Source organism: Artemia sp. Qi Xiang Cuo, chromosome 13 (assembly GCF_049724085.1).
Source record: "Artemia sp. Qi Xiang Cuo chromosome 13, ASM4972408v1, whole genome shotgun sequence".
NCBI classification, from domain to species: Eukaryota; Metazoa; Arthropoda; class Branchiopoda; order Anostraca; family Artemiidae; genus Artemia; species Artemia sp. Qi Xiang Cuo.
The window spans coordinates 14432733-14444806 of NC_142806.1; the positions used below are offsets into that span (position 1 = coordinate 14432733).

General features: G+C 34.9%; 1 protein-coding gene across 1 annotated transcript in view; it reads left to right on the top strand.

Annotated features, from left to right (window-relative positions):
* Cow (Proteoglycan Cow) overlaps positions 1 to 12074 on the top strand; it is a 110866-nt gene that overhangs the window by 90485 nt on the left and 8307 nt on the right. Inside the window, exon 9 of the mRNA XM_089098756.1 lies at positions 7496 to 7593. Coding sequence (XP_088954882.1) covers positions 7496 to 7593 — 98 coding nt within the window. The remainder of the gene's footprint in view (positions 1 to 7495; positions 7594 to 12074) is intronic.

Below are 12074 nucleotides of genomic sequence, written 5' to 3' on the forward strand. Positions count from 1 at the left end.
GGGGAAACAAAAGCGGAAACTATTACATAGACTGGTATATGCCGTTCAATTTCTTAGAGGGTTGATCTTACATAGAAAAGGCGGTAAAATTAGTAATTTTAGCTAATAAAATGCAAATTAATAGATCCGAATTATCTTTACGAATTGATATCTTTTCACATTTGATAAGCGCGCTATACCGTCTTTTAGCAAAGGGTACATGCTAGTCTCGTATTTTATTTAATATTAATTATTAACAAAAGACTTAACAAAACCGAATCCCCTCCAAATGCCAGGGCTTGATATGAAGGAGGTGTAATCAAATAAATCCAGAAAATCAAAAAGATGAAAAAAATTACGGAAACCTCAGAAGGGATTAAAAAAAACAAAAAAAAAACATAATTACGACACCGTATTCCTCGCTGCCACTAACTTAATACTCAACACTCAACTCTTTCATTAATACACAGCAATTAAAATTAAAGTAGTTGTACATATTTTAAAGAATCAATTCATCAGAACTGTATGAGATGTATATTTAACAAGGAAAATAGAATCCATATTTTTGACCGTTTCTAGCCCTTTAGTATTATGTTTCATATTTCCAAATGAAGGGAAAGACTTAATAGTCTTAGACCGACATGTACATTGGATTATTTTGGAGGGGGGGGGGGGAAGCAGAAAAAATTGGGTAAAAAGATCCCAAAAATTATAGAAAATGTATTTACAGGTGGACCCTGAGGGTCCCCTCCCCTACCTGTGTGTGTCCCTGTTTTTTTTTTTTTTTTTTTTTAGCTGAAATTTTTAACTGGGAGCAATTAGGTCTTTGAGTGAGGTTTTCTATCAGTCAGAAAAACACCAATACCGCTTTTTTCATCTTTTTTTAAGTTTTGCAGTGTGAATTGAGTAACTTAATTAAACGTTACTGGTGACGCAGTGAGCGAAAGCCGAGCGTATATTACTTCAAAACAAACTTCTTGTGCCAAAATTAATCCTTAAGCGTGATATTTTGAGGTATTAGAAATTTTATCTTAACTGGTCTAAATGCTGTTTACAGATTAGCTTGAATTTTTAGTCCTTCCATTTTGAATCATCATAAGTAATTTAGAAATTTTTCCAAATTGCAATTGCAAACATACTTGTGGAGGGTGGGTTGAAAAGGCCTCCCCGTATATATCCTCTCTCCCGAAATATCAAGATTTTCTCTATATTTCTTATGTTTTCTATTCAATTTGCATTTTTTACGTTTCTTTCGTGCCCCCCCCCCCCCCAAAAAAAAAATACTATTGTCCAAACGTGCCTAATGTCACACAGTATTTTATCCCCTCCCCCAAGCAATAAAATTATATTTTAAATATATGTCTGATGTCACGCAATATTACATTTGGCTCATAACAAAATACACAAAAAATGTCAAAAGAATAATGTGTATAGACGCTAATCCAAAAGCTTCATTTGGATAAATAGAAACTTATTTGTGATATTGCTTGGTTTTATGGATTTCAATGGAGTGGGGGCAATTTCAATGTAAGGGGTGGTTTCACAGAACCAAGGAAATCTATTAGAAAAGATTTCCAAGATTTTATTAGAGAGAGACGGGGTTCTAAAGGCAAATCAGGAGAGGGGGCTTACCTTGTTGTGCTCTTCCACTTTCGTTTAATATATTCAATTCCAGCACTAAGAGTGCAGTAGGGGGCAGTAGCTCCTCTTATATTGCGATTGTAAGGTATAATTACTTAACACGAGAGATTAAAAATTAAAGCAGACTGAAATTTCCATGAATGGGAGACCCTCCTCAACTCCACAGTGTTCAGGACTTGCGCTTTAATGAAAGCTAAATAGTAGCTTGTTTAACCAGTTCTGCATGTACCTGCCTTTACTGCTCTATTAATTTACATTCATGCATAATTTCAAGATTAAATAAACTTAAACAAGAATAAAACAAATTGACGAATGTCACAATCAAAGAGTATAGAAAAATTCGTTTCATACTCTTCAAATAAGATTTTATAATCCTTGTCAAGATTACAGTAATTGGTGAAGTAATACCTTTGTTATGCGGCCCACCCCCTAAAAACGATTTGAGCCTCTCCCATAACAGGATTGAGACTACACCCTTGTTATGCTGCTTCTTGTTCTTGATTCTGTCGTGAAGGATGACTATGTATCACTCGTGTCTGAATTTCAAGTAATCATGGTAAAGGAATGATTTTGAAGAGCGACAGTTTCGTCCCACCTTTAATCTGGATGGTTGAAATTCAGCCCAGAGTTTTAGCCCTTGCGACTTAAATTGTAATTAAGCATGCATGAGAACTTCGCTTTAGCGTTTACCAATTATGTAAGCTAGATAATTCATGGAAGAAAACATTTTTTTCTGAAAGTGTGCCTATTTGTTGACATTTGAAAGATAATACTGTTTCTATGTGAATTTTTGTTTAAATATAGTAAATTATGATTCTCAATTATTAATTTTTTCTTTTAATCACTTTGTCCATCAGATTATGGATTAGACCCTGATACCCTTTCCTCATGTTTTATCACTTTAAGTTGGGACAACATTGATAAATTGTGTCCCAATACGAGACAAGAAAAATAAATTGGAAAAACAAATCAATTAAGAATTCTAAACCGTAAGGGACGTGCAATTTTCTTTGTATTATTTTTTTTTATCAGTTTTAAAGCTGTAATTTCTGGCTCATTTATTGAATAATTAATATTCAATCATGAATTGTGTCTTCATGGTGGGATGTGAAGCCTATATTTGGCAATATTTTATAGCGGATAACGTTATAGCCCCATATAAACTTACAGTAACGAAAAGGAGTTGTTTTGTGAATGAGTCTTGGAACGGAAAAAATAACACATCATTAGTCATTATCTCACTAATTATAATTGCTTGTGACGCTTGCACTTCCAGTCAGTTATGAATCTGAAACTATTCATGTTTTGTTGTACAGAAATAATACGTTTTTAATAATAAAAAGTAAAACGTAGAAACAGTCTTATATTATTGCCCTAATTAAAATGCCACCCGTTATCATTTTTCATTTCATATTAACTATTATGATATTCAACAGGCACTTAGGCGTCTATATGTTTCCGACCCTCACAAGAGGGAAAGCGTTTTCTCTCTCTTTTATGCCTGAAATTTGAAGACAAGCAAGTAATTTTCATATAGAAATTGCATATAATCACCAGGTTTCATTAAGAGGTGACGGATTTTACTCGTACTTTTTTAGGTACTTTTAGACTTGTTAGTCTCATGCCTGGTGGACCAAGTTGAATTCTCAAGAAAACTTTTTTTTTTGGGGGGGGGGGATATAAGGGGACATATAATTTTGAGTTTGGGAGAAGGGTCAGCATATTTTTTTTGTTCCTCACATAAAGTATACATCGCGGCTTGTCTTTCTTCTTTGTGCCTTTCGTCCGATACGCTATTTGGCTAGTTAATGGCAATTGTTCTCTAGATTACAGCGCAGGTTTTTTCTGCGTGACAAAAAAATTTTTATTGATTGAATTATTCAGTTTATTTTCAATCGAGTTGCCCGTCTGGGTCGTCAGAGGATGACACGGGGTCCTTGGGGTAAATTTATGCCCCTCCTCCCAATCCCATTGCTAACTTTTTAATTTAATATTGCTAGTGGAAATAAAGGTGGAACGTTTGGGTTTTGGAAGCTAGTTTTGCGCGTATCGACATTCTGGCTTCCTTTTAATTACAACTTCGAGTTATATACTGTAGCAATTTTGCTAAATGGGGTACATTTAGTCCATTTGGGGGCTTTTTCTGATGCGGTTGCGCATTAAATGCTTTCGCTGATGCGGTTGCGAGTTGAACTCAAAATCGGGTTCGTATTTTGAGAGAGTGTCAACGCCATCTGACATTTGTTAGGTAGTTCAAACCATCTAATCTACCAAAACTAACGCGATATCACACGGCACTATGGACAAAGACAAGGCACTGACTTGCAACACTATCTAATTTTCTATTAAGTGGAACAAAGAAGTCAACGTTTTATTTGATGTGCTGTTGAATTTCAAGTAGATCTATTTTTACATGATACTTGGAAGCTAACCTAAAAATTAAAAAGTTCCCTCGTGATGTATTCTTAAATTTCAAGTAAATGTCTTTCAAATAGGACATATTTTAACACTAGGGAGTTAACCTAAAAAGTAGAAAGTTTCCCCGTGATGTATTGTCGAATTTCAAGTAGATGCGTTTAAAATAGAGACTTATTTTGACACAAGGGAGTTAACCTAAAAAGTAGAAAGTTTCCCCGTGATGTATTGTCGAATTTCAAGTAGATGCGTTTTAAATAGAGATTCATTTTTACATTAGGGAGTTAACCTAAAAAGCAGAAAGTTTCCCCGTGATGTATTGTCGAATTTCAAGTAGATGCTTTTCAAGTAGAGACATACCTTGACACAAGGGAGTTAACCTAAAAAGTAGAAAGTTTCCCCGTGATGTATTGTTGAATTTCAAGTAGATGCTTTTCAAATAGAGACATTTTGACACAAGGGAGTTAACCTAAAAAGTAGAAAGTTTCCCCGTGATGTATTGTCGTTACCAAAAAATTAGAAAGTACGTGATTTATCGCTGAATTTCAAGTAAATATTTTTTTCAGTTTATTTTCCTTCTACTTGTCCAATAGAAGTTCAGTGGATGCTTGGACATTTGGACTCGAACGGTGACGGTCAATTGTCTTTGAAAGAGCTTTATTCACTGGAACATGATAAATATGAGCCTTGCATTAAACCATTGCTTGACGATTGTGACGCTGATAGGTATGCTTATACATTCATTTCAGAAGGAGGTATTAGCAATTCCTTGTCGTGTTGGGAGTGGTGGTGTAGAAGAGAGGGGTGGGTAAATAGTTCAACCCGTTTAGTAGCAAATGCTTTTTATTGTGTTAATTTAAGTAAGAATAAAAACAGATCTGATGTTTTGAGGTGAAATATGAATGAATATGTTCTCTGGTTCTATTGTTTTAGATAGAGGCGGGATGGCAGTGACATCGCGAGATATGGGGGAAAATTATGCAGGGGGCAAAGAGATTTCCTTGTCGTGTCGGGCGTGATGGTGGAGTAAAACAGAAATGTGGGTATACTGTTCATCCTACTTAGTAACAAACGCTTATTATTATCTTATTACAAGTAATAATAAGAAAAAGATGTTAATAATGCTGGATTTTAGACAATGAGATATTTTGGGGTGGAATAGGAGTGTACAGGCTCTCTGGTTTTCCAGTTGTCTAGACAGAAGAAGGGTAATAACCTCGCAAAAATGCGGGAAAAAGCTCTTGACGTTGTCTTTTCTATAATGTGATCCCTCGAGTGGTGTAAATTGAAAATCCTGGAGGGGGCAAACCGGTTTTCTAATTGACAGCCTAACGCGAGGTAAACTATCAAAAATCCATAATAGGTAGATTTACGCCAAATTGGTAAAATTATTCTATTGTATATAAAGGTGTAATTATAACAAATGTAGTCTTGAAAATGATGTATGCTTAATACTGTTGAATGAGACAAGTGAAAATTAGGAAGCATAATTAGGTCCGGAGGGCCAAAACGGGGTTTGGAGGAGGAGACTTCATTCCTCCTCCCCCCCCCCCCCATAAACAGTAGAAATCTACGCCCCCGGCTTCTTTACCTTCAAAATGAATTGAAGACATCCCAAAACGGAATCCTGGATGTGCCCTTATCTACGGATAATAAATAATTAGCTACTGTTCTGAACGAATTTAGCTACTCATGGCTATAATGCTTGGTGTATTTAAGGCAACACTGGGGAGCAAGCCCTGTTACGACGTAACAAGCTCTGTTATGGGTACTAACAAAAATAAAAGAATAACATGGTAAAATAGATGTGTGCAACATTTGAAGCGGGTAAGATTTAATATTATTTAGTAGGTGGGAGGAGTAGTCAAACCAGGAAAAGTGCTCCTTTTTTACTATTTTCTAAATTTTCTTTGGGGCTAATGCCCCCTTCCCCGCATGTAAGTATGTTTGAGTATAATATCAAATAAGAGGGCTTAATTTTACTTGCATTTTGTTGGCCAATCCTTAGACCATTTCGGAAGAACTGTTAAATTTTTAGTTTCAATCAAGAAAATAAGTGCTGTTTTTTACTAGAGAAAATATATCTTTTAGATGAAATTTTGGGCATTATCTTGCTACCCACGCGTTCTTAGACAGGGATATGTAGCTTACGTTACTTAAGGTGGTCCTCTTATGAAGTTGATTTTAGGCTTGTAACTTGCTTAGATACCTGCTTCTGGGCATTTTGATGAATACCCCGCCTTTCCGAAAAGAACGACCTGCTAGGCGCATGCCAGAGTCAAGACTGGGTCTGCCTCTTGGCTTCTAATTTTTTCAGTAAGGCTCGGATTTTTGTGGGAATCTACGATACGATACGAATTTATTATGTCAAATAACATGAGTTAAATGAGACACAAAATATGATTTAATCATCACACTTCCTTCTCACATGCTGAATGTAGCGGCTGAATTTCAGCTTGTCTTTGATGATCGCTCCAAGGTCTTTTTCTTATTGTATATTCAATAGATGCTCCTAAAGCATCCCTAGCCGAGTGGATGGAACTCTGGACTTGCAATTCTATCTTCTTTGGTAGGGGGGCTTGGGTCATGGTGTAGCCAGTTTGGCTTGGGGTAGGGCATGTGGTGTGACTATGCATGCTGAGTCGCTGTAAGTCTGGGGAGCTTACGGTTCAACAAAAATCCCCGCAACATCTAAATTTCACATACCAGGTCAGGTGAAGGACGCCTCGTCCTCCTGCAAGTAGGAGTAAGTAGATGCTTCCTCATGCAAGGAGTAAGTAGACGCTTCCCATATGCTATGTAGGATGTTTTTTTCTTTTATCAGGAATGGAAATGATGTATGGAGGACAGCACGGTGACGTTGAACTATATGTTAATTGACTTGTTGAAGATGGTTAGGTTCCTATAACAGAAAATAAATAAATGATGATGTATATTTGGGCATTAAAAAAAAAATGAAAAAAAATTAAAAATAAATAAAAAAAGACTACCCTAGATCACTTCTTGGAGTGATTCAGGATTTTGCTATTCTTTAAATTCTGTTAGTGTTGTTTTTAACTGATAAAATTGACTCTTTACAAATACAACTACCAACTGTCTAAAAATAAAACTGTTCACTGGTAAAAAAAAAAAATATTAATAAAAAAACACTTGTTGAAAATAGAAACTTGTTGAAACTTGTTCGGCGTTTTCAAACACTTGTTGAAAACGCCTAACTTGTTGATTATTTCACATTCTGCTGGCTGGCTCAGGGGCTTCTCAGACGAATGTTTCATCAGAACTATGTTGTGAAAAAGAACCGTTTGAAGCCCTTTTGAAGATGATGGGCTGCGCCTTACATATTGTTTAAGAATTATCTTTACTCTTTGATGTTAAAAGGTGTCCAAGTCTGTAAAATTACAATTCCACGTATGTATTTACATTTACGAATTTTTAGTTTCAATATTAGCCTTTATTTCAGAGATATGTTTCTAACTGGAATGGAATGGTGTTCATGTTTTAAGAAAGCAAGGAGGCCGTGTCTAGCTATGAAGAAAAAAATTAGTCCAGGACTCTTGGGTAAATATATTTTACAGTTTTTTAAGGAATAAAGGGGTCCTGATTCAGAAAAATGTTGAGGCTAGGGGAATTTTCTTCTGAAAATGCAAAAAAAAAATATATTTTTCAAAATCTAGGAGAGAGGATTGGTTTTTTTCATTTTATTAATGATAGTACCGAAAATTATTTTTTAAATTCCCCCCCCCCTCACGTCGTGCTTCCGGAGAAATATGAATTTTAAAGGAAAATGTGAGTGACTAAATATTTTTTTTTACTATATCATACTCTATTTCGCTTTGGAGGGTTTAGAGGGTATACAACTAAGCACCTGATCAAATGTGTTTAACAGAACTACCGCTGGTCTTATAGAATACATATATACATACGTCCAGAAATAGCTAGAAAATTAATAAAAACAAAAACCTACGCAATTAATTTGTGTATTTAGTTGCCTTTTGTGTTATAATCACCACATTAAGTTTTGGCCGCTTTGCATGTTTTCATTGTAAGTGTTTGACTTTTCCCATTTTGAAGTGGTTTGAAGGAGAGGTCGTTTTTGTTTTTAAACTGAATAAACTTGAAATTTCTAATTAAAGATTACTAAAAGCAACCTCTTAACTAAAGCATCGACAGGTGTCCACGTGCCATTTGCTATTAATGGCTCCAGAAGATCTTTGCTTTTTACCCAATCCTAACATATGACTCCCTTTCTCCCCCCTCCCACGTGAACAGGGTAATTTCTGTTCGTTTTGGTTTAACGTTGCTCTTCTATTTCATTTCAAAAATTTTGATTTTATTTTTAGTTAAATACCGTACTGTCTTTTTTTTCATATTATACTGACAGGGAGTTTGACTAGGTTTCCCGTAGGAATCCAAATTATAATTTGGTAAACTTCTTCTTCAGAAATCGTAAAACAAAACTATTTGTTGATCTTTTTAAGTCTGATCAAGTTGATGTCCAGACATCAGGATTATGGTGTCGAATTGAGAAGCATGATCTAGTAGTTGGATAGGAACTAAGATCTTGAGAAAATTTTACCATTAAACCAAATTCCTAACATTTTACCGATTATGAAATTGTCTTGGAATTTAATTGGGGGTAGAGCCTCTTGATACCAAGGATGTCAAACTAACATGTAGAGGGTGGGTATTTTTTTTTTCAAAATCTAAGGGACGGCAAATTTTGTTGTTTTTCCTATATCCTTTTCAATGAATATACCAAAAAAAGATATTTCTAAGAAAACACTTTAAAAAGGTACGTTACAAAATGTAGGGTGGGGGGTATACAGGGGGTTTGATTTTTTTGGGCTGCCCAATTGGCACCCCTGCTCGATGCATGAATACTTTCCGGTATCCTTATTATTGATGTCAATATTATGGGCGAGTTCACCAAACTGGATTGAGGCTCAATGCACCTATTCAGGGAGGTTCATTCAGGTTCACAGGAGGTTCACTACTACGAATGGTAAATTACTAAGCATTGGTTGCAAATTTTCAGTAGGGGGGATTCTTTCCACCACATAACTGGTACGCTAATTGTGTGCTTTTTGAGGTGGTAACAGATGGAATTCTTCAAACCTCTTGTATCTTTGAAGTCAAGCTTTTTCAAAATCTGAAAATATTTTTAAGCTTAAAAAGATTGGGCGTTTGTGATGCTGTAAAAAATATTCCGCTATATTATTCATAATGTGTGTTAAGACTGCACTGTACTACGCCATAGTGTTCCTCCAATTCTCGGAAAATCCAGGTGTTGATTTTTATTGTTAATTTTTTTTATTGTCAATTTTTTATTGCAGTTTTCTTATAGTGATTCTTTTAGTGATCAGTTACGCTGTAATAATATTTTGACGTCGTATTCTTTTTTTTTTTGGAGGGGGGAAGGTATTTTTTTCCACAACATAATGGTACGCCAGTGTAAACATCAGCTATGTATCCTTTTTTTAAAACTTCCGCTTTTGTTCATTTTACAGACTCTAATCATTTAAACACATTTTAACACAAAACAATTAATACCCTTAAAACACATAAAATATAACACATAAAAACATAAAACACAATAACACATAAAACATAACACGTACAACACATAAAACATAACATATAAAACACAATTTTCCTCCTGACAGGTTATGGTGCAATTATTTGTCAGAAGATATAGCAAATCTAAGTTCTCAGTCCCAGTCAAGGCCATATCCTTTTCTAATGACCTTAATCTGACAACACGCAGAAGCACATCTTTTTGTTTTCTGAATAAATTATCGGAGACGGAGAGAACAGAGAGGAAAGAAAAGTAACAGCAAATTTGGGAGGATAATCAGAGCAAAACATAAAACACATAAATAACGCTTATAAGTGTTTAGAAATTTCTTTTTCCATACTCCTCTAAGTGCATTTTTTGTATGTATAGAGGGTCCAAATAAATTATTATTATTATCATAAAACACAATAACACATAAAACACAATTTTCCTCGTGACAGGTTATGCTGCAATTATATCTTTGTTGCCAGCCATAAAAGGATCAAAACGAGTTTATATGACATAGGAATATGTATTTTTATCTTGTCTCACTATAAATCCTCCTTCTTCATTATCTTTTACATAAAGTTCAGATGTCCAATTTTCTTATCAGGACAAACATTAATGACTGTCCCCGTTATGTACTCATAACAAATTAAAGGAAACATATTGGGATTGAGTAAATATCTCTAATTATCAATTCTCTGGCATTTGCAATTATATTTTTGATATGTATACCATAGCAGTGTTGTTAGATGGGGCGCATTTGCGGTATTATAGTGCTTTTTTGAGGTGGTCTGGAATCGAACTCTTCAAATTTTAAAATCGTGTGTGTGTGTTTTTTTAATTTAAATTCAGCGTATTTTCGCTCGAAAAATAGTATGCTTGCGACAGTACAAGAATTGGTGCATCTTTGCTTTTGTGACTGTGATACCTTATACAGGGATCTGGTAACACTGTACTATAGCGGAAAGCTTCTCCAATGTTCTGAAATTCCTTGCTTTTAAGCATGAATTTTGTTGTTAATTTTGAGTTCTTTAGTCAGTTTTTGTTATGTTGGCTCTTCTCGTGTTCAGTTGTAGGACAACCATTCATTTGTTGCCTGCCATAACATAATCGAAACTAGCTTATATGGCCTAAGAATTGGTATTTTTATACATGTTAAATTGGTAAATTGGTAATTGGTATTTTTATACATGGTAAATTTATAAATTGGTGATTGGTATTTTAAAGAAATACGGTGACAAAATAGTAAAACCGTCATCAAGCACAGTGTACTTTGGTCTCCCTTTTGGTTGGGACGGTAAGTCGACACGTTCTTTGTTAATCGATGATTTTGCTAGCAAAGTCCGAAAAGCTTACAATATGCTTGTCTTTTCGAAAGCTTCATGTAGTCGACAGATTCGGGCCCAGCTGTTTTCGGCGATGGTTACACCACATGTGCTAGCGCTTTCTCCATTTTGGGCTCTTTTATCTGATAAGAATAAACGTACAGTGGGTTCGTAAAATGTCCGGTTTTGTAAATTTCTCTTGCGAGTGCCTCCTTGGAAGTGTAACACAGCGATTATTAACCGTTACAATATATCCGTACTCGGTTGTTCAGAAAAGAGTAGAGAGGTTGTATACAAGCTTAACAGGAAATGAACTTTAGGATGCTCTGCGATATTAGTGTTTATTTGTTGTCATGTATATATATATATTAACTAAAAAAACAAGTTTTTTAACTGGAAGTAAAGAGCAACATTAAAACTTAAAACGAACAGAAATTATTCTGTATATGAAACGGGCTGTCCCCTCCTCAACGCCTCGCTCTTTACGCTAAAGTTTGACTCTGTCTCACAACTTTATTTTTTAAAACAATAAAAAAATTTAGCGTAAAGAGCGAAGCGTTGAGGGGAGAGTTTCTTTGATATACGAAATAATTTTTGCACATATGAGGCTTTAAGATAACTCTATACTTTTAGTAAAAAACCTTTTTTTTTTATTTAATTTCTGAACGTTTTGGAAGTGATGCAGATTTGATTTTGGCTCGCCGTACATGAATAATTAGAACGAAATTCGCATATTAATTTTCCTTTTTTTGGCTAATTAGCTCTCTCGAAATTTTGTTCAGACGTAACTTACGAGTTAACTTACGTAACGTATATTCGTATGTTTTTATTACGTATATTAGGGAGTTTGCTCCCTAGTCAATACCTCGCTCTTTACGCTAAAGTTCGAATTTTGTAGGAATCACAAACCCCTGACTCACAAAGGCCGGTTAATTAGAATAGACAGCTCTTTTGAAAGTACTAAAAAAAACTTTAGCAAAAAGGGCGAGGTATTAACTACGGGGCAACCGGCCTCATATATGTAATAATTTCTGTTAGTTTTAAGTTTTAATATTGCTCTTTAATTTCAGTTGAAAAAACTAGTTTTTTTTATTTAATTTCTGATCATCTTTTAAAATATGCTGGGAAATCTAGCGTCCCCGGTCTTGACATAT